Genomic DNA, 22,902 nt, shown 5'->3' with positions numbered 1-22,902 from the left:
GATCTGATTGGAAATTCTAAAGCAAGGTACACATACAGATAATCGGGCCGATTATAAGCCCGTTTCCCTGTGAACAAAGTCCGAAAAGGCCCTGATTATCGAAAAGGCTCTAAAGATGATCCTTAAGACTATCCTGTGATTTTCGGGGATGCAAAATGTTATTTTTCCTCCACAATCTTAAACACGCAAGAATATTTGTCCTCATCGTGACAGGTTGTGTAAATCGTTTCATGTCAAGTGTTCAAAATGTGGATCTGCGTATCAGGCTTTAGATGGAGGAGCTCCTTTGAATAACACGTCGAGTGCGGGAACCAAATCGGAAAATGTGAAATGTTGCCGTTTCGGCGGGTGGGCGTCTTAAGACGCCACCAAGGACTCGCACGCACGCACACGGTCAGTCCCCGGCCTCGCAGGTTACCTAGGAAACCTTTTGTGCCAACGACATTGTGATGAGATGCAGCCTTGTAGATCCTGCGCCTGCTGCGGCGAATGTCACGCGGCTCGTCACCAAAGTGTCACGGGTTCGATCCCCGTTTAGCAGCGGGGGTCCGCCAGCCGTAGCGTTGAGACTGACCTAAACCTAACAATTCTCTTCAAACGTGAAATGTATTTACAAACAAATCTCTGAAGGAGCTTTAAATGGTCTTTAAGTCTTTTTTGAATTTTGGTTTATTTATTTTTTTACAAAAATTGGATTATTAAAGCAATAGTGTACTTTTTTCGAAAATGTAGTCCTCTTTTTTTTAAAGAATAAAGTCATAATATTAGGAGAACAAAATGTCAGAGACTTTACTCCAGTAATATTCTAAAACAGGACTTTCACTTCATCCCCCCCCCCCCTTTAAGATACTTGTACTTTTACTCAAGTATTGCTTCAAACAAAAGTAAAAATGGGGGAAAAAGAAACAAAAAATGGACTTTTACTTCTAGCATTTATTTTCTTTTACGATATGTGCACTTTTACTCAAGTTTTGCTTTCAGAAGCAAAAAAGTATCAGTTTCAGGATCTGAACAATTGGACTGTCCAAGACCGCATCAAACCGCTGTGGACTCGCGTTTGTAGGCGGTGACGGCGTGGCGGGCTCCATGGCCCTGCGGATCGTCATGGGCAGCTGGTGGCTCTTCACGCTCATCGTGTGCTCGTCATACACGGCCAACCTGGCGGCGTACCTCACCGTGTCCCGCATGGACCACGCCATACGGTACGTACGCGCACGAAAGCCTCAAGGACCCTTGCCTGAAAGGCGGCCATTTTGGGTTGAATCCATTTTTCTGGACGGATTCCAGGGCTTGTAGAAAACTTTAGCCCCTGAACCAACCCACCAAAAAAAAAAAAAAGTCTCAAGGACACTTGCCTGGAATGGAACGGGAAGTCGGCCATTTTGGGTCGAAGCCCCCAATGCATGCAAATTGAAGGTCTCGTACTTTGGCGAACTCCGAGCAGCCGGTTTGTCCAAATCGAACCCAAATGGACGCAGAAAACCAAAGCAGGTGGACACGAACGCCTTGAAATCGGGCGGCCGTGTCCATCGGAAGAGGACGCGAAAAAGTCTTCGGGACCTCTACCCGAAGTCATCCGTTTCCTCGGTAAACAACCCTCTCAAGCGTTTTGTTTACGGGACGCCGGCTTTATTTGCCGGCGCGCGACATCTTCCGAGCGGCGGCCACGCCGGCGAACGTCCCCGGCGCTGCCTCGCCGTCACGTCGCATCAGAGCCACCGCAGCGTAATTGAGTTTTCGGTCGGTCAACATTATTTGTCCGGCACGCCTCCGCGGGCGGCCTGGTTCCGTCACTCTTTTGTCACATCGATGCGTGCGGGGCGTTCGCCGAGAAGATCTCGGTCACGCTCCTCCGTCGGCTCTCCCGGGATGAAGCGGTCCGCGCTTGACATTTCCATCGGGAGCCGCGTGAAGACGAACGCCCGAGCGGAGATTTGCCCGGTCTCTCGAAGTGCGCCTCGGCGTGCCCGGGCGGTCATTTCACGGATGCGACGACACGCTAATGGCTCGACCCGGCGCGCCGCCTCTCATGTTTTTGTCTCATTGCGTGATGTATGAGAGCCGACGGGCACGTCCACCTGCAGGAGGCCATTTGCGAAGAGAAAGTGGGACGAAGGAACCGGCGGCTCTCTTCGTCGCTCCTTTGTAGGGATGAATTCATCCTGTCCTTTAATTTCAGGTTATTTGTCGGGATCTAGTTTTCATAGCTGACACGAACAACACGGCTGCAAACATCGAGGAGCTGGTTTTCCAAAAGCGCCATCAGCAAGTGTTGCCCACTGAGTGATTTGGTAACTATATAGTGGTGCCTGGCGGTAACGCAAAACGTCCGTATCGCAAATCATCTTTCCCCATTGAAATGAACTGACACGCCCTTAATCCCTTCCAGAGCCCCCCAAAAAACTATTTTGAAATATTTGATAAACGTAATGACGTTATGTCTGCGTAGCTTGTCAGTCATCCCGGCGAAGGTTGAATCGAGGCAACGGCGCCGACGACCGATTAGTAGGCGGGACGAGCGTTTCACCAAACGCGCCAGGCAACTTTTTGATCGCCCCCCCCCCGAGGAACACACCCGCCCGGGCGTAAGTCGGGAGACTCCACCCCAAAAATGGGAGAACAGAAGAAGTCTTCTGGATTCGTTCTTCTGAAACGTCGTCAACAAACGACAGCAGTCGACAACAGTTGCGGAATACAGTAATGACATAAGTGAAGTCACACGCGCGCTACTCGATTGTCAAAACAGCTGACAGTTGAAGAACTTTTGAATCGATTCATCGTTAACACCGCGACATCAGTGCTATTCGTTAGCCCTTCCATGACAGTTTGCATTCTTTGTTAGCATCAGGCTCAAATAAGGCTCAGCTACGGTAATGCGTCAAAGGCGCCGTCCTCGATTGTGATTCCAGGTCGTTCCAGGACCTGTCGCGGCAGACGGACGTGGACTACGGCACGGTGAGGGACTCGGCCGTGTACGACTACTTCCGGAACAAAGGCACCAACCCTCTGGAGCAGGACGGCGCGTACGCCGAGCTGTGGCGGACCGTCAGCAAGAACGGCGGCCTGGACTACTGCGTGTCCAGCCCCTCGGAGGGCATTCGCAAGGTCGGCCGGGCTCGTTAGCAGGAGGCTTCGCATTTCGGCCTTGTTTTTCTAAAATGCATTTTTCAATCCATTCGGCTTATTAATTATTCTCCCTTCGGTAATTGGGGAATTCAGTTCATGTAAATAATAAATACGACAATAGGATAGAACTTTGTCTCACTTTTGATTCATGACGGAATAGCGTAAGTAATTATAATTCGCTTTATTATTCAGAATAGGAATAAAAAGGAGAGAGAAATAATTGTATTGTTAAAATGACCATAACAATTTTTAAAAATATCTCAGTACATACCTTTATTTTGAATTCTAAAGACAAATATTAGTAAAAGAAACAATTGTATTCAATTAACAATTTTAGATATACATTTTCCTTTTTTATAAATAGGTCATTTACATTTTGTAAATGATAAAATCATTGTAGATATTTTTATTATGAATATTAAACTATTGTAACAATTTTCAGTTGTTCCATTTTAATTACATTTTTAAAAATTTTTTGTTTATTTTATACTGTAAATAAAAGAAGGAGAAAATAGCCAAATCAAATTTCCTCGCGACCAGTTCATTTTGTTGTGCCCTGCGATTGGCCGGCGACCAGTCCAGGGTGCGCCGAGCGGGCCGGGACGAGCGCCGGCTCGCAAACGCGCCGGAGTCCTCGGACTACGTTTCGCACGATGCACCTGTCCGAGCTGACAAACTTATTGGGATAAAACGACGTTCACGTCGACAGATGAGCGGTGTTGTGACCTTTGACAAACGGTTGCCGTGGTTACCGTGCGCCTCTCCGCGCAGGCCAAGAAGAGCGCGTACGCCTTCCTGTGGGACACGGCGGCGCTGGAGTACGCGGCGCTGACGGACGACGACTGCACCGTCACCGTGGCGGGCGGCGGCGGCGGCGGCAGCAGCAAAGGCTACGGCGTCGCCGTGCAGCACGGCAGCCCCTACAGGGACCTCTTCTCGCAAAAGTAAGCTTTGTGGGAAATCGCTCGCGCTGCGTTCAATGGCGCCCTGTATCGTAAGGGTGTCACTGAACGCATCGCGACGGAATCTGGGAGGGTGTCATTGACCGTGGCGCAACATCATCAGCTATAGTGGGTCTTTGAACGCATCGCATCGTCGTCAATTAGCGTGCCGTTAAACACATCGCATCATCAGCTAGTGTGTCCTTGAACGCAGCGCAACTCTACCGGTGAGGCTGTCATTGAACGTATCACAAGTCCTCCTCAGAAAAATGTGCCGTGTGTGTCGAGGTCGTCTATCTGAGGAGTTTTTAACAGGTTTGGGCAGCAATTTTCCGTGTTGCCGTGACGACTTCAAAAATCCTCACATTCAAGAAGGGTGTGAGAAGTGCCACTTGGACTTTTATCTCACGTACGACAAAAAAGCCGTGGGCAAAACCAACTTTTTAAAAAATTTTATTTTTTTTTTTTTTTACTGTGTGAGAAGAAGTTGACGTTAAAGTCAGTGAATGTGCCAAAAATGTCTGCATCGTCGGCCGCGCTCGCCTGCTTATGAAAAGGCTGGCCATTTGGACGAACCTCATGCAAGCGCCTCCGTCTTTTCATCCCGCCAAATTGATCCCAAAGTGAGTTGAGGAATTATTTAGTTCCATCGGCAACAAAACTTGTCGGCCGCCTCGTATCGATCGACTTCCGGTGCGGCAGAATACCGATGTGAGTGGGAAAACCTCCGTGACGTCGCGCCGCTGTGTTTGGCGGTTGTTGCCGTGGAAACGGCAGACCGTCGCTTTTAGGCGTGTCATGTGACCTTGCACTGCCAATCTCTTGCCGTTTGTCTTTGTGAAGATAACAAACTTCTCCTCAGTCGGGTCTCGGGCTCATTTGCTTTCCACAATTGTTATTCGATGGGCTTGAAAAATGACAATTCCTGTTTCTAATGGGCCAAAAGCATGATTTACATTTGTTTTACAAATACGATGCGACGACTGAAGCCAACCGCGATCCCTTTTTTCGGGTCATCTCGGTCGGGGTCCTGCACGACACCTTTTCCGATTACTATCAACAACAAAAAAAACAAAAACAAAAAACAAATACTGAATGATACGACCTGTGGAACTGTGGAAGAATTAGTGGGATCGTCCCATATTAAAGGATTCCAAATTTTCCCGGGAAGTTGCAAATATATACGGTGTTTTGCAAAGTTTTCAATTGACCGCTTTAGAAATTGGAATTGTAGCTGTCAAGTCGTGCCAGGCCGGGATCACACGAAAATTGGGTTTCTCTCCTTGCCCACGTGCCACGGCATCACCGTAGCTCAACTGCTCCATTTTCTTGCGCTTCACTCGAGCGGTGGCATATCTCAAGCTCGCTCTTAACTCAAATTTTGGCTCACAACTTCTAGCAAAAAAAAATGGACCGAGCGACGGCTCGTAAATGGTAGAAGTGGTGATTTGAGGTGCCGGCCCGCCGTACCTGGAACGGCGTCCGTGTCCTTCCCGGCGAGCGCGGATATTCCGCTTCCTTGTCAGGAGAGTTTAGCGGGAGATCATAAAAATTCGTCCGCGCGGGCGTCGTCCAAATGGGAAGTGAAAAGGTCGAGCGCTCAGCCTGGAGGAGGACAAATTGGACGTGACGCTTGTGGCTCTCCCGCCACGCGTTCGCGGTGCACACGGTTCAACGCTGCCCGTCGATCCTTCGCTCGCTCGCCGATTCTTGTATGAAGAAAGACAAAGTTCCTGGTGGAGGACAGACGGACGGGTCCACAAGAAGCTCAGGTGGAATGTTGCGGGTGTGAAAAGTGAACCACGCTCGCCGCAGCGGGGGCGGGCGGGGGAGCGTGGAACTGTCGAAGTGAGTTGAGGAGCTTCGGTCAGACAAAAGTGTCGTTCCGTCGAGCCGTCCTGACCCGCGTTTGTGCGCCCCGTGCAGGATCCTGGAGCTGCGGGAGAAGGGCGACCTGGACATCCTGAAGCAGAAGTGGTGGCCCCGCACGGGCCGCTGCGACCCGGGCGGCGGCGGCGGCGCCGGCGCCCGCCCGGACGGCCGCTCGCTCAAGCTGCACAGCTTCGCCGGCGTCTTCTGCATCCTGGCCGCCGGGATGCTGCTGGCCTGCCTGGTGGCCGGCCTGGAGGCCTGGTGGAGCGGCGACGGCTGCCGCCGGGAGACGCCCAAAGAGGTGACCGGGCGCGGGCGCCGAACGACCCGGCGGGGCGACCGCGCCGCCGCCACGCTCTACTTTCAGGATCCCGCCGAAGCCGGCCCCGACTTAGCGGAGCTGCAGTACACCCAGCTGTAGACGGGGGGCGCCGCGCGGCACGTTGACCTCACATTTGGTCCGTTTTGACAACAGCGACAAACAGCTTCGCTTGACACACCACAGCGTGCGCGTGTGTGCGCGCGTCTTATTATTTATACTTAGTGCGCAGTGTTACGCGGACAAGCAAACACAATAAACAATAGACTCACACGGCGCACACACAACACAGCACACGCAACACAAACTCTCTCACACATGCACAGAACACAAACACACACCCGACGCACATTCAGGCACAACACACACTCACATGACACACACACACTCATACACGATATGCAAAAACACAACACACAAACTTGCAGACACACACACACAAACTGCACGATACACACAGAATACATTCTGTCACACAACACACCCACAAAATACACACACCCAAACACAGTATGCAAACACACGCAAAACCCCAAAACACACGACACACTCATACAGTACACAAAATACCCTTTCGTAGCATAACCGAAACGCACACACAAATCAACACAACACACACTCCAGATTGAAATTGGATTTTCATCTCTTTTTTATCCTGCCAGCTCCCGTTTTTTCCTTGACGTCCGACCACAATCGCTTCGTTTTACGCGCAACACGGCACGTACACTCGTGTGCGTTTACGTTACTCATACTAGGCCTGACGTAACTTGAGCGCCTTGCGCGCTTTGTTGTCGACGCTCGCACTTCCCGTCTGAACGTTCACGTTGGATTTTAACGACGTCCAAATGGTTTCAAATGGAATGATCGCATTTCCATCGGCGGAAAACATGAAAACAAGCAACCCCAAATTACACAAAGAGAAGTCGGCAAGCGTCACCGGCGAGCAGTGGCAACAAGGAAGTCAACGCTCCATCATACAAATATTCCACATTTAAATTAGCTGGCCTGGATCGCTAATGTGTCATATTTGCATCATATCAAATGCATAAAATGTAGCATTTTTTTTTTAAACAACCCTCAACGTGCACACAAATAAATGTAATTATATGCTCTAAAAATAATGTTGCTTTTTTTTTTTTTTTTTTTAATCTTGCCATGTTCCGTGAAACGCGGCGAGCCAGGGATGTCCGACACTGGCCGCGCCCGCCTTGGGAAAATCTTCCATAAGATCCCCTTTGATCATCTTCCCAAACTCCTGCGGTCATCGTAAGAGCTTTGTCGCATCTTCATAAAAGTCCCAAGTCGCGTTGAAAGCGACGCTGGCGCACGTGACGTTTGCTTGGTAGCCCTCCCACGCGCTTGAAATACATTTTTCACACAGTTCTCCAAATAAGAGGCCAAGCGTGCGTGCTTCAAGCTGTCTATTTGTTTACTCTAAAAGTGATGCATAAAACAAAAGCAAATCAAAACATTGAAACACCAAAATGTTCAAGCAAAGCATACCGTTTCATCAAACGAAAGTGCATACGAAAACTGGCAGATTCGGCTATTGGCTGATTATTTCTTTCTTTCTTTCTTTCTTTTTTGTCTTCTGTAATTCACCGTTTCGCTTGTTTGAGGCAATTAAAGTATTGCTTCGGCACGATCTTGGTGCTATGTCGAGGAGCTTCATTTCGTGCTTTGCTGCCATCTCGTGGCGCCCGTAAGCAATTGTGAACCTGTTTTCGGGCGGCGTCAGGTCAGGCGTGGTTTGAACTGCCATAGCAGATGTTCCGGTAATTAGAACGCTTCGAACAGCGACTTTTAACAGACACGGAGCAGCGACGCATACGAGCAGAGCGTACAACAATGCGATGCAAATTTTGATTCTTGGCTTTCAGTCGCCGACCTTGTCTGGCTCTTCTTCTTCTTCTTCTTCTTCTCGCTGTTAATTTGGCGGCAACGTCTTTGAGCGGAGCTCAACGCTGCGCGGCATGTTTGCGGAATCGGGAAGGCAAGGAGCGTGTTGTTGTCGGAAACAGGAAGAGAGCGTTTGTTTGGTGGCCATCTTTAATCCGCCGTCCTGCAACATTCGGTGCGTTCATTGGTCAAATTAAATGTATTTTCTTTTCATTTGTATTCATTTATCTGTTATATATTGCTTAACTGATATACTGTACTTTTTTTGTATTTTAAATGTATGACACATTTAACCATTTTTGTAATGGGTTGATTGATTTATAGTAAATTTAAAATATATATATATTTTTTTTTTACATGATTTAACATTTTATAAAACATCCATTTGATCTCATTTTGAAAATGGTTTTATTTACATTCATTCACTGGGTAACAATTTGCAAAGACATTTCTGAGTTCGATTTTATTTATTATTTTATTTTCCCAAAATCGTTTTTGTTTTTTCCCGAGCGCGTCCAAGTTTTTTTTTCTCCACAGCTTACCGAATCTTCCCGATGAGCAAAATTCTACTGATCTGCTACAGTAAGACTTGCCAGCTGACTCGTGTGGAGTCCAAGCGGCGACTTGTTTGTGCAGCTCCCGATCAACATCTGCAAACAGAAAGCTAGCATAGTAGGAACGAGGAGCATTTGTGCCATATGCTTTGCAAAACAGAATAGTGTTAAATAAACATTGCCGCCATGCCCCTTTCTTTCGTATTTCATTGTATGTCAACATTTGAAACGTTTTGTAAAACAGTTTTCGACTGAGATCAGTTTTGTTAAAAACAGTTTTCAGACCTAACTCAACAAAAATTGGGTTCCCCATTTTATCAGATTATTGAATTTGAAAAACGTAACATACTTATTTCATCATTTTGTTTTATTTGGAATAATTGGTTAATCAATTCCAACATTTTTGAAATGGGACATCTTACTATTTCATTTAAAAAAAAAATCTGGACGCTTAAGTTTTATTGTGCCTATTGTAAAAAACAATGTTACATATTTTTAAAACTGACATTTGTTAATTACCTTTATTATCAATAATGGCATTTTGAAAATGAGAATTATTACTTGATCAAGCAATGTGTTTAAAATCATTTCTCAATGAATTGCAATTGATATGAAGTGCAATTCATATTTGGAAGTGTAGAATTTGATTGAAATAAAGTTTGACATCCCCAATCAACAATCAATCGATTACAAATACATTTAGACATTTCCGATGCCTATTTCGCGGGTCCCTCGAGCAAAGCGCGGGCGGCCGTCGGCTTCCGGGGGCCGGGGGTCGGGGGTCGCCGTGACGCGCTCCACGCGGACGTCTCGTGTCTCCCCCCTGTGCTTGACGCTGGCTGTGTGCTGTCGTGCAGGTCGCGAAGGATTTCGGGCTGGCTTTGGTTTCGGGTCCGTTGACTTATAATGACTTTGCTCCGTCCGAGGGGAGGAGGGACATTTGGACAGACAGAGGGACGGGCTGGCGGGAAGCGCATGCCGCCGCCACAGGTCAGAATAGAGCATGCATACACAGTACGCTATACTTGCACACTTGCACGGGAAACGCGGTCGAAGGAAAACAAATACGCGTTCGACACAAATCGCAATCAAATCAAATGTGACACTCGACGATTGCCTCGCCGACACAAGTGACGTTTCCACGCCGCTTGTGAACATTGACCCATATGTTCACGGGCCACATTGTAGTTGTGCTCGTTAGGACTGAAACCATTTCCATGTTCCACGTTCTCATCTTATTCTGAATCATCTTGTTCCCCTCCAAACATGCCATCGTCAGTCTTCAGTCTTTAGTCGTCCGTCTTCACTCTTTACAATTCAGTCTTCGATCTTCAGTCCCTCGTATCTGGAAGGCCTCCGAAAGGTCTTGGGACGCGCGTAGAACTCGGGCATTGTTCCCGCCCGAACATCCCCTCTCCGGTCTTTACTGTTCAGACTTCAGTCGTCTGCATGTTGAGTTGGAAAATGGATGTTTTACATATACCAAATATCAAAATATCTATATCGATATCTCATTTTTACCATTCAGTACTCAAACTTTAAGTCCTAAGAACTTTCCCCCAAAAAGGTCTCCAGTCCAGACATCCGTTCTTCAGTCTTCTGTCTTTAGGCTTGACCATTCGGTATTCAATCTATAGTCGTCGCTTTCCAAAAGCTCTTTGGATTTTTCCAACAAAGCGCACACACGTGCGAGCCGGGAATGTTCCCGCCCAGACATCCCGTCTTCACTCTACGCTCGTTAGTCCGTAATCTTTAATCTTGGATTAGTCTTCTTCGATTGGCCAAATTTGATTTCAAGACCGAGGCGTCCGCAGGGCGGGGCTCGGGCGGCGGTCCCGTGGCGTTTGCACGGAGCCGGAAGAAACGAAAGCAGCTCCTCGCCAATCTCAGCCTCTGTGTCCCCCCCTGCCCCCCTTACCCCCCCCGTAGGACAAGGAGGTGAACCTGGAGCAGGTGCATCGGCGTATGAACAGTCTTTTGGACGAGGACTTGGTCCACAAGCAGATCCCCGGCCCCTCTATCGAGATCTCCGCGCTGGACGTCGGGAGCATGCGGCCCACCCGGGCGGGCGTGATGCCCCCGGGCCTCGCCGTGACCACCTTCCTGTCCAGGGAGGGGGGGCCGCCGCCGCCCCTGAGCCACCCTCACCTTGGGGGGACCCTAGGCAGGACGCTGCCGCCGCCCCAGCTCCCTGGCGACACCACGCTGCCGGCCCACCTCGCGGGCACCGTGCAGTGCAAGCACAGGGCGCCCAACGGGGGGCTCTTCCGGCAGAGCCCTGGCAAGGTGCCGCTCTACCAGGCGGGACCCGTGACCGCAGCCATTGACGCCACCCACAGCACCTCCATTTAGGCCTGCCGGCCTTTGCCAGTCACCGTGACGCAAGGGAGATTTTTTTTTTTGTTTTTTTTTAGGTGCCGCTCTTGACTTTTCTGGTGTAAATAACAAAAAGAACCACGGAGCATAAAATGTATTTTGAATATTCTCCATTTTTGAAGTTGCGTTCGAAAAAACACAACAAAACCAGATAAAAATGGATTTATATCTCAAATATAAAGTATATACAGTAGCTACATGATATGACATGACATTTTGACTGTTTTGTAAATCTGGTTGGAAATGAGACGAGGCAAAATTCGTTGACTGTTTTGCCCAAGTGCCCCAAAAAAGCAATGTCGCCATCTGCTGCCCCACATTCATTTTTAACCTCACCGTCGTCATGACAACCGTCACAAATAATCACCATCGTTATCTTTCATCGAGGTTGTTTCATTTCCTCCCCTAAGACAAAATTCAAAATTCATTAGATGCTAAAATGTTTGATTGGTCAGCGTTATTGGATCCCAGGTTGTGATGCTCAGCACTGGTTGCCATGACAACGCAGCCCCAAAACACACACACAATTCCCCCCCCCCCCCCCCCCGCCTCCGTCTTTGGCTGCTTTGACTTCTCTTGTTGAAAATGAATGTGTCCTACGCGTGGGTTTGCCGAACATGGACGACTCCTTCGGCACACGGCGCCCCCTGTGGCCCTGGAGGAATGAAGGCCTTTATTCACTTTTCAACAGAACACATTTTTGAAGCACAATATTCTATTAACGTCATGTCGATTTGAACAACTTTGAGGCCGTTTCGTCCTCCCGTGAAATTCCCAACATCTCTTTAGCATTACGCTTCCAAAGTGTCGCCTTATTTCAATATATTAGGGATCCAACCTTAAAATACGCTGAACTAGTTTGTGAAAATGTCCATGATTCTTGATCCTTGGGCTATTTCCACGAAAGCGTGCCACAGACACCTGGGAAGTGTTTGAAATTAAAGTCGTAAAGGTGACATTTAGCAAGGCTCCTTTGGTCCATTACGCCTCGTGAATCAAGTGCAACAAACACTCAGCGAGCGTTTTGGTCCCGCTCAATAAAGCTGTCCCGACCTCCTCGCCGCAATTTCCGCGCCTCGCTACTCGGCGTCCCCCCGGCCCTGGAAGTCCGTCATTCCGGTCCCCAGAAGAACATTAGTTCAAGCCCGCCGGGTGCTTTTCTTCACTGCCGCAAGCTGGAGAAGATTTGCTTCGCTCGCTAAATGTCTGTTTAGCTTCTCCGTTGTCAAGTCAAGTGGAACGCAGGCAACTGGACGCGTCGTGCTTTTTCAAGGTGGCCTTCGTTCATAGCAAATTCCACATTTTAGGTGTGCGGTTTCCCTATTTATGTCTCGCCCGGCGGCGTTCTCGCGAGAGTCTTTGTTTGGCGCACCTGGGGGATACGGTCAATCGGACGGTCCCGGTCTCGTGCGCCGGGAAGACGCCGGCTTGTTCCTTTGCCTCAGGCCGTTCCCGTTTTTGCATCTTGTCTCGCTCCTGGTTTTTATTTTCAATCTGCCCCTTTCTATGTTTTTTTGTTTTTTGTTTTTTGTGATATTCCAATTTTTTCGACCAAAGTTAGTTTTGGGCATCTTTTTTTGCTCCACTCCTTTCTCATTGTTAGGCCTGCTCCATTTTCAAAACTTCAAAGAATGTTTATATCTGACAGAACACACACATGAAGATAAAAAAAATCATTTTTGGCCGTACAGTGTGCTGCGCTGCGATAATCTCAACACGCACACACAAAAAGATTGCGTTCCGCCACCGATCTCGCATCCAGTCCTGCGAGACAGAAAGGTCACATGATCTAACGTGAGCTAACAAAAACGAAGAGCAACAAACACTCCCGGCCGGCTACGTTGCGCCGATGTTTCCCAAGTAGTTGGCGAAGGGACCGGAGGCGGGACGTTTGTAGAATGGTGATGTCGTCCAAAAAAAGACTTCGTATCACCCGGGGAAGCCGCCATCCGTCCGTTTTCTTTACCGCTTCTCCTCACGAGGGTCGCGGGCGTGCTGGAGCCCATCCCGGCTATCTTCGGGCAGGTCGCCCGCCAATCGCGGGGGCAGACAGAAACAAACGACCGTCCGCACTCACGTTCGCACCTACGGGCAATTTCGAGTCTTCAATCAACGTAGCACGCATGTTTTGGGAATGTGGGAGGAAAGCGGAGCACCCGGAGAAAAGCCACGCAGGCACGGGCGGGGCCGGGATTTGAACCCCGGTCGCGAAATATGACATAGGGTAGGACGTGTTTGTTTGAGGGACGCCCACTTCCTCGTTCCTCGGTCAGGTCACTTCATAATTGGCTGCATTTCGTTTGATGTCACAATTCACCGAGTCGTGACTCGTCAAGATGTTTGGTTGTAAATATTGCGTCACGTGTGGGGAGTAGCTGGACCCAAGAGCGGGCGGAGGCAGATGTGAAACGATGAACGGTTGATCGAGGAAAGGTTACGGAGGTGGTCCCGGATGCGTTGGCAGGCGGCAGGAACGACGTGGGTCAGGAGGAGACGCGAGAGTTAAGCGACCTCGGTCGGGAAGGGACAAAATCGGCACGAAAAGAGCCCGATTGTCTTTGTGTGTAGCGTTTTCTGTCATCTTCGGTGAGTTGGTCGGTAGGCACGGGCCAGTGGCGCATTCTGATGCTGTCACGGTATTGCAACTACAGTTCTACAATGTCTTTTTTTTTTTTTTTTTAATGTTTGGGTAAATAACTATCTATTGAATTATCTATATCTTCCAAGTGGCAATTCTTTCGCCCCCGTTCAAGTTTGTCCCGGAGGCTCCGCTCGTCTTTTGCGTTCCGACGTCCGACTTTTATTTATCGACACGCTGCTTGGACTTTCTTATCTTGAATAAAGAAATATGTTTACAACACGCTGGGCTCCTCTTCTTCCTGTTTCAGTGTCACCGCTTATCGCAAACACCCTCCGATGCCAGCCGCCGACTCCACAAAAATGTTCAACGCCCGTCTCATCGTCCGCCGCCTGTTGCGGTGGCGACCGCTTCCTCCTTCGTACGTTTTGTTAGCTCGCGACTGCGGTCGTCCGTCTCCCCGGCGTCGAGCCTTCTGGTTTAAAAGCGCTTATTATTCGCTCCGGCGCCGGCAGCCGGAGGCCGTAAAAGCCGGTCCGGTCCGGTTATGGGCCGAGACGCCGCCCGCTCGGGAGACGGGTCCGCGGCGGCAAATCGGCGCTCAGAATAGCACTGAAGTCGCGCGGCGTGAAATGAAAGCTAAACATAAATATGCAAATGAGCCGAGAGTGCTGCGCCGCTTCTCCGGTGTCGCCATTGTGGCAGTACTGCTGCTCGGAGTACTAGTGCTTGAGGTGGCGGTAGTATTGCCGGTGGCGGTGCTAGAGCGCTGCCTTGAGAAACGAGTTGAATATGTTCCGTGACCACGCTTGTATCCAAAATCATCTTTCCCCCACCGAAGTGGAAATGTGCTTCATCTGTTCCAGCCCCCCCAAAACACCCCAAATTCCTTCAACATTTTCAAGCCAACAAAAATGCTCATTGAAAAGTATTGCACACGTTTGCCTTCCACATAACCTGCCCTCATCTTTTGTCCTTCCTTCCTTCATTGGCGGTTGGTTTGGCGCCACCAGCTGGTATTGCCCTGCCACTGCAAGGAAACCGATGTGACGATGGTGACTGGATGTTGTGGAGGTTGGAAGCGCACTTGTATCTTGAACTTTTGCTCGTATCTCAAGACAAAGAAAGTGGTCAAGTGAGGGCTCGTATGTCAAAAACCTCAAAAGGTCAAGGCACCGCTGTGGAAGGAACGGTACTAGTAGTTGTGGTGGTCGTCATACTAATCGTAGTTGTGATGGCGATAGTAGTCGTAGTAGTCAGAAATATTAGGGGTAGTAGTAATAGAGGACAATTTGAAGAATTGTACTGTTGGATGTATTTGGGAGCACGAAACAGCCAATCACACGCTCCCGTTCCACTTGACAGATGACAGCGAATCGCACCTTCCCGTTCCACTTCACAGATGACTGCCAGTCGCACGATTCCGTTCCACATCGCAGATGACAACCAATGGCACGCTCCTGTTCCACGTCGCAGTTGACAGCCAATCGCACGCTCCCGTTCCAAATCGCAGATAAGAGCCAATCGCACGCTCACGTTCCACATCACGAGCTACTCGGAGATGTTACAGTCCGAATGGAAGCCAGGTTGACGGAGACGAGGAGGAGGAAGGGCGCAGTGGCATTGGCTGTTGTCCCTTGTTTGTCTGCCCCTGATTGGACGTCGGGGGGAGCAAATGCTCACGCTGATCGGTTGCCTCCCGTCGAAGCTGAAATCGAGATGAAAGCCGGCCAAATTTTAACGCTCTCATTTCCCACGACATTAAAGCATCGCGGCGGCTTGATGAAAAAGGATTTATGCTTGGCTTTCCAATGCCCGCATCTCCTGATTTTTGATTGGGTTTTTTTTTTGGGGGGGGGGGGGGGGGGGCTTACACAGAAAGTGGCAAGCCGTCACAACATTTCTCCGGCAGCTGGGCTTGTTCTCATCGGTCCGCAGAAGGCGTCGTGACGCAACGGCGTCAGACAAACGCCACGAAGATGGGTAAAATTGTTTGTTAGCATTTTAGCACGTTAACTACTGGGAAGAAAGGTCACATCATTGTTAGCAATTTAGCACATCAGCTAGCGGATTAATTGTTTACATTTTAACAGCTAACAGACAGATAGGGAAAATCGTCTATTAGCATGAAAGCGCAATAGATAACACTGTGTTGCCAAAAGTTTTATGTACGTTTGTCTGGGTTTTTTCAACAGACTTTGCTTGGCTGATTCAGAAAATGACATCCGTTTCTCTTGTTCAGGTCAGGTGTTTAAGTCGTTAAAGGTTTATTAATCAAATGTTACAAACTTTGCTTTTTGTAAATTGAATAATAGATAGTGATGTAAGGATCTGTCAACAAAATGTTTTGTCATCATTGTTCAAACTTCAAGGCATGAACCTTGAGGTTTATTTGAACCTCTAAAGCGAAAATACCTGTACATGTCAACAAAAATATACAAGAAACTTGTGGTCATAGTTCAAAACGTTGAGCTGATTGAGCATAATCAATGTGATATTTGGATTCAGCACATCAAAATTGTGCTAAATCAACTAAAAAAATCAGTTGTTGACCAGTGTAATGCGCAAAATTGTAAGATTCATTGTTCATATTTAGCACGTTTGTTAGCATTTTAGCACATCCAGCTAACAGACTGAGAAGGAAGATCTTTACTTTGCATGTTAGTACGTTACTTAATGGGCACAATTGTAAGATTGTTTGCTTGTACTTGAGGTCACGGGTAGCGATGTGACATCCTTTGTAAGCATTTTAGCACATTGGCTAGCAGACGAAGAAGGAAGATTATCTGTTACCATGTTAGCACGTTGGCTAAAAGGCAAAACTGTAAGATTGTTAGCATGTTAGATAGTGGGTAAAGATGTTACATCGTTTGTAAGCGTGACGGAGAAGGAAGCTCGTATGTTAGCATGTTAGCACGTTCGTTAATAGGCAAAACTGTAAGATTATTTGTTAGCATTTTAGCATGAGCTAACAAACTCGCTTGCATCCCCATCTGTTAGCTAACTAATGATCTTGGTTCACTGCAGGTGTCCCAATACTTTTGTCTAGACTACAGTTTTTTACAGTCGGTTAGCTAACGTGCAAAAAAGCCTAGCGAACGATCTTCCGTCTCTGCCTGTAAGTTGACGTGCTAAAAGGCAAGCGAACGATCTGCTGTCCTTTCCAGGCTCTCGAGGAAAAAAAAAATCTCGTCACTTAGCGGCTGAGTTGTGCGATTCATACGCCTGAATATCAATCGTCTCCTCAGGGGGCTCGCTCGTCGTAGCGGAGCCCCCGCCGTGAACCCGCCGTCAAATCAAAAGCGGGCGTGAACTAATTAGCCAGCGTGTGAATGGAGCTTTAATCGCCGAGAGCACGGCGGGGGTGACGAGTTGTGGGGGGCTTTGATGATGAGGTGTTTGATTTGGAAGCCATCGTGCGGGTAATCGGCGCTTTCCTCTCACCGGCATCTCCGACGTTCCCCCGCTGGCACGCGGCTTGTTTGCCGACGCTAATGGAAGCCCTAACGAGCTCTCTATGGGAGGGCGTACACACTCGCGAAAAAAAGATGCTAGCTTGGACTAAAGTATTGGGACACGCCCGTGATGTGAAAAGTTGGGCAAAAGGGTTGGGACACACACACACGGTGGAATCAAATGGGTAAAAAAATGGTAGCGTGGCCAAAACAAATGTATTGGGACAGCAACAGGAAGTGGGAAAAATGTACAGCTCGGACGAAAGTGTTGGGACACCTAGAGAGCGCAAACTACGGTTAGTGTGGACGTAAGTATCAGGACACTTACAGGGTGAAAAATTGGAAAAGGAAATGCAAAATGAAAATAGCCAGTTGGGAAAAAAAAAAATGTATTGGGACAATTTCAGGGCGTAATTAAATTGCTGGGATGGACAAAAGTCATCGGAAATTGGTAGATAGACCAAATGGGGAAAATGTTGATTTTGGTCCCGAAATTGGGGGCGCATACAGAAAGTGAATAGGAAGTTTGGACAAAAGTATTGGGACACCGACAGATATACAATTGTCAAAGATGTTTTGTAGGAGGAAAAACTCCCGCTCAACCTCGGATTGATCGATTGATTAGCAATTGTGTTTCGCTTCGTCTTCTTCCAGAAGGCGACAAATTTTCCCGGATGTGCGCCTTTAGGGCCTCCGCTGCGAACCATCGTTAACAGAAGTGCGCTCCGGCGCCGCAGCGTTGCATGCTGGGAAGGCGGCGCCGGGGTCTCATCCATGCGGGACCTCGTCATAAAGATGGACGACCGCTAATCGCCCGCGAGCGGGACGCGGTCGCCATTTTGTACTGTGCACAGGAGACGCGAGCAATTGGATGACATCGTTGGGTCGTAATCGCAAAGAACACGTTGGCGCTAACGTGGCGAGTCGGATGAAAATCAAGTCGGAGGAGGTCGCCGTTCGGAGTTCTGTGCTGTATGCGGCGGCGCGGTCGGACGTGATCGTTGCCGACTTTGCAGTGACCGTTTGTCGTGCCGCTTCATCGGCGTGGAAAACCGCGGGCCCGGTCTCCTCGCCGGCACGGCAAAGCCGACCGATCGCGTTGACAAACGGGCTTTTTATCGGCTCTTATTTATTGCGGCCCGAGCGCCTTTGATGGCCGTGGAACAAATTGTCCCTGGGCCGTCGTCAAGTCCCGCGTGTGGTTTCCATAAGTCACCGTGAACCACGGCGGCGCAACACAAAGGACTCGCGCGGGAGTCGCCGACGAACGCCTTTCATCTTCACACCGATCGCAGAGTTGCTTTCACTTTTCCCACATTTTGTTATGTTGCAGCCACTCTTCTTCCTAAATGGAAGACGTACCTTTTTTCCTTCCAATTTCGACACGGCAAAGTAGGAAGTGTCTTTTTTTTTTTTGCCCCAAAAAAAAAACCCAAAGAAAATCAAAAATCATGTGAATACTTATTCACCGTCACATTTTATGTTCCAGCTTTATTGCAAAATAGAATGAATATCTTTTTGGGTGTCGATTCTTTTTTCAATTGAATGAACTGAATATCCATCCATCCATTTTCTGTAGCTTCTTCTCCTCAGGCGGGTCGCGGGCGTGCCGGAGCCCATCCCGGCCATCTTCGGGCGGGAGGCGGGGTTCACCCCGGACCGGTCGCCAGCCAATCGCAGGGCACTTGGAGACAAACAAGCATTCGCACTCACATTCACACCTACGGGCAATTTAGAGTCTTCAATCAACCTACTGAAGTGAATATATATTTTTCAAATTTCCATCCCGTGACTCAGTATTGCAAATTGACATTGCAGAAAATGCACAAAGAGAAATTGATGACCGTTCAGTGACTAGATTGGTCCGTAACGTCCGTCTGAAAATCAGCAAAAATGCGGATCATCGTTTTCCAAAAAGCAAAAGCAGACATTTGCAAATGTCTTATTTGGAACAAACAAAAACAGAAACATCAAAGATAAGCAGCTTTCAGTCAGCTTTCACGGAAGACTACAGAAAGCAAAGAACATTTCCTTTTGAGAGGCTGAAATTTTGGGACAATTTGACGTTAAACAAGGTTTTGAAACGATTCACTGAATATGCAAATAGTTGTCGATTAATTATCTGTTTAAGCTCTGCTTTGAATTTACGTTTCCGTGTACAGTAGTGCCTCGAGACGAGTGCCTTTAAAGGCTTTTGAAATACAAGTCTTCTTATTCCGGCGCCGCGAAGCCTCCGTGCGCGTAAACAGGAAGTCGCAGCCGAGGTATCTAAAAATGTTTAGATGCCTTCTTCCCCTTAATAGACGCCAGGTCCCTTTTGCAAGTAAGCAAATGTGTTTGTACATAAAAATATGTTTGTACAAGTAAACGCCTCTCCCCTAATAACTCAGTCCATCGAATAGACACCTGGTTATTTGAGTAAATAAATGCACCGAGGAAATATGCTGTTAGTACAGTTTTTCATGTACATAAACGCCTGCCCCTAATAAAGGCTGTACCCCTAAAAAATGCCGTGACCCCCTAATAGATGCCGTACCCCTAATAAATTCCATACCCCGAATAAATGTCGCAGCCCTAAAAGATGTCGGGTCCTCTCTGCATACGAGTCAACAAACCCATCTGGCGACTATAAGATCAAGTATGTTATTATATATAAATGTGTCAATAAAATTGAAAGCCTCGCCCTAATAAACACCTTACCCCAGATAGACAACCTGGCGCTCACTGCAGGCAAATGTGGCGTTATAGAAAAATATGTTTCTTGAAAAATGGGTCCCGCCCCGTTTAAATACTTTACCCCCAGTAGACGTCTGGTGCTCACCGCAGAGTAAATAAATGTGCCGGAATGATTTTGCTTTTCCGTCGATGAAGTCTTCAATTGTTGGCAGCTGAAGACGCCGGAGGGGCTGTTGCACCCTAGCTGCCGCCGCTTCCAAATCTGAGATCAAATACTCTCCGCTGGGGGCATCGGCAAAAAAAAAAAAAAAATCCTCTCTGACAACTTTCCCAAGTTCTGACATCCACATTCCTGTTCAGCACTTTTTCAACCGCTCCGCATGCCTCAGCCTGCGGGGGGCAGCGGTCGGAAAAGTGTCGAGCAGCTTTGACGGCGACTCAGGCTCTGGCGTCACACTGCACACCTCAAGGAACACCAATTTCTCCCCATGTAGAGTGAGGCGGCCATTTTGAAGGGCTGTCGGAATGTGGAGTGACTGCGGTGGTGCCTCGACATACGAGTGTAATCCGTTCCGTGGCCGGGCTTCCAACTCAAAACATCTTTTGTCATTGAAATGAATGGAAATGCCATTAATCAATTTCAGACCCCCCACACCCCTGCAAAAAAAGCAACAATTTGTTGTGTTGTGTTTGTGTTTGGAATCAGGAAAATTAGCGCTACAGTGCTATTCGCGAATCGGGAATAACGAAAATCGGAGGATAATTGATTGATTAAAATTGCACTGGAAAAACAAAATTGGTTTTCTAAAATTATTAAATGGAATAAGGAGGGCTAAACCGCCGGCAGCTGTTTTCAGGGTTGGCCAAAAAGAACGAAGAAAAAGAAATGTGCAAATAGGTGAGCCCACCAATACTGAACTGTGACTTGGCAGGGGTCCGCTGTACGTAATATTTGACTTCCTAAAAACATAGTGTCATAAAAGAATGAAATCGTTGTGCTGGGCTTCCTTGGCCACCAGGAGGCAGTATAATGCAGTCATGCACACACAAAGAAAGACGAATAGTACATCTACAACGCAGCAATTAGTTGTCACAGAGAAAAAAGAATATGGGCCCGTGAGGATTGTTTTCTGTCCGCTCTGTTCTTGCTCCAATATCGGTTGCTTCTAAAAGTACAACTAGCAATGCTAACCGTTAGCATGCCAATGGCATTTTGCATTTTTTGGGGGGTTAGCATTAAGTTAAGCACACTTTACAAAGGTAAAGCTACGTGCTTTTTTTTTTTCAATACACGTGTAATTGTTTGTTTTAAATAGCTTGAAGCCTCTTTTTTTGGACGAATTCCTATTTTCCAAACTGCTGCTTCTTGACAAGTGACTTGAATTGAGTTCAGTGCCAGCATTCCAATCTCAAGGTCCCCAAAGGCTTTGCGATGTTGAATATCGGTAGCATTTATGCATTATTGTTTCCGTCCGCGTTGACGCTGGAGGAGTCGTCATTCGTGTGTAACTCGGGGTCATTTCGTGAGTCGTGACCGCCGACGCTTGAAAAGTCCATGGAAATCGTTCCGATCGGAGACATGAAATGCGAATTGCTGACTTGGACCCGCGGTGGAAAAGCGGCCTTAATGATCTTCTTTCGGCTTCAGCGCTCGTTTACACAACACCGTCTTTTATTAATCCCGCAGTGGGCAAATTAAAGGCAAAGTCTTCCAGTTGTAAACACTCATATGCTGCAAGGCTGTGCAACAACAACCCAAAAAGATAATCCTTTCTTTGTTCAACTAGAGGGAATTGAATCATTTTAAGTATGATCGCTGGGATGGCTCCAGTCTCCCGGTGTGCCTTTTTTTATGCAAGTATCTGTACTTGTACTTCAGTCGAGCACGTGAGTACTTTTGCCACCTCTGCCTTGTTGTAAAAGTGAAGATGGCACTCGCCATGATTGGTACGTGATGATAAAAAGTGTCAGTGTTGCGGTTCACTCACGTTGCGCTCCTCTTTTCTCATGCAGTAAATCTTCAGCGGGCTCGCTAAAAGCTGCACTTTTATCATCCGTCGTCAGTCTCAGCGTGATCAAGAACACAAAAGATGGAAGCGCCTCGTCGCCAGGACAACCGATCGTCAAGTCGCAGGCCGAAAGCTCGGCCGCGTCGCCATGCCGACGGCCGCCGCGGAGCCCAAAGAGAGCGTCGTCGCGGAGTTTTGTGTGAACCGATGAACGAGGGCCGCCTCCGAGGTGGAAAGCGTTCAGTGTCTGCGTGCACTCAGGTAAAATATGACCCGCTCGCTTGCATTATTTTCACACTGACAGAAACGTGAAAGGCTGAAACACTGAAACCCCTAATTACATTTTCAGCTTTTTTTATGTTCTGCACATTCAAACGGCCTGTCAGCATATTCACTGTTGGGTTTTTTTGTCCGTTTCTTTTTTTTTTTTTTTTAACCTTGCTCGGAGCAACACTTCCCTCACCCGCTGATTTGTATTTTAGATTTGTATTAATCTCATCCTTTATTAGAATGTGCTGTTATTTTTTCTCACAATTTAAAAGACGCAGCGCCATGTGTGGAGGAAAACTGGCACAGCACATCAACATCAAAACCTGAACCCAACTGTGAAGCATGTGGAGGGAGCGTCAGGGTATGGGTGTGCTTTTCTAGCTCAGGGCCTGGACCGCTTGCTATACCAAATGCTGCTAAAGGAAAGTCAACCAGTTATGAAATCCAAGGGTTCACTTACTTTTTCCTCCTTGTCCTGTGAATGTTTTCCTGTTAAGCTCTATAAAAATTTGAGAACATATATTTGTTTGTGTGGTATTATTTTAAGCATTTGTTTATTCCTTGTGATCAGATCAAGATCAGCCAACAATTCAAAGTGGGCGGGAATGCAGAATGACTCATTTTCAGAAATCCTGCCCTCCAACATCTACGAATGGACTTTTTGGCTGTTTGGTTTAATTTCACCCCTGATGTGTTGACAGGCGCCCGAGACACACAAGTATTTGTAAATAAACATTACATTCAATTTCCCCTAATATGTTGGCTTAAAGTAGGACACCACTGAAGGTTGAGGTATGAAATTGTATACTATTGAGTCATTGTATAGT

General features: G+C 47.8%; 1 protein-coding gene across 8 annotated transcripts in view; it reads left to right on the top strand.

Annotated features, from left to right (window-relative positions):
• Positions 1–22,622, top strand: part of LOC133468936 (glutamate receptor ionotropic, delta-1-like) — an 82,207-nt gene extending 59,585 nt beyond the window's left edge. For 3 of the 8 annotated variants that reach the window (XM_061755348.1, XM_061755343.1, XM_061755345.1), the window contains 6 exons: positions 1,064–1,202; positions 2,910–3,105; positions 3,898–4,070; positions 5,994–6,240; positions 9,569–9,701; positions 10,641–13,947. In XM_061755348.1, the coding sequence (XP_061611332.1) occupies positions 1,064–1,202; positions 2,910–3,105; positions 3,898–4,070; positions 5,994–6,240; positions 9,569–9,701; positions 10,641–11,038 (1,286 nt within the window). In that variant the 3' untranslated portion in view covers positions 11,039–13,947. Of the gene's footprint in view, positions 1–1,063; positions 1,203–2,909; positions 3,106–3,897; positions 4,071–5,993; positions 6,241–9,568; positions 9,702–10,640; positions 13,948–21,809; positions 22,067–22,347 lie in introns of those variants that run through there. The other 5 variants (XM_061755346.1, XM_061755347.1, XR_009785588.1 and 2 more) reach the window with 4 other exon arrangements.
• The last annotated feature ends 280 nt before the right edge of the window (positions 22,623–22,902 follow it).

Source organism: Phyllopteryx taeniolatus, chromosome 19, assembly GCF_024500385.1.
Source record: "Phyllopteryx taeniolatus isolate TA_2022b chromosome 19, UOR_Ptae_1.2, whole genome shotgun sequence".
In the NCBI taxonomy this organism is placed as follows: domain Eukaryota; kingdom Metazoa; phylum Chordata; class Actinopteri; order Syngnathiformes; family Syngnathidae; genus Phyllopteryx; species Phyllopteryx taeniolatus.
Note: the sequence above shows the minus strand (reverse complement) of the source record. Positions and strands in the feature narration are given on the sequence as shown.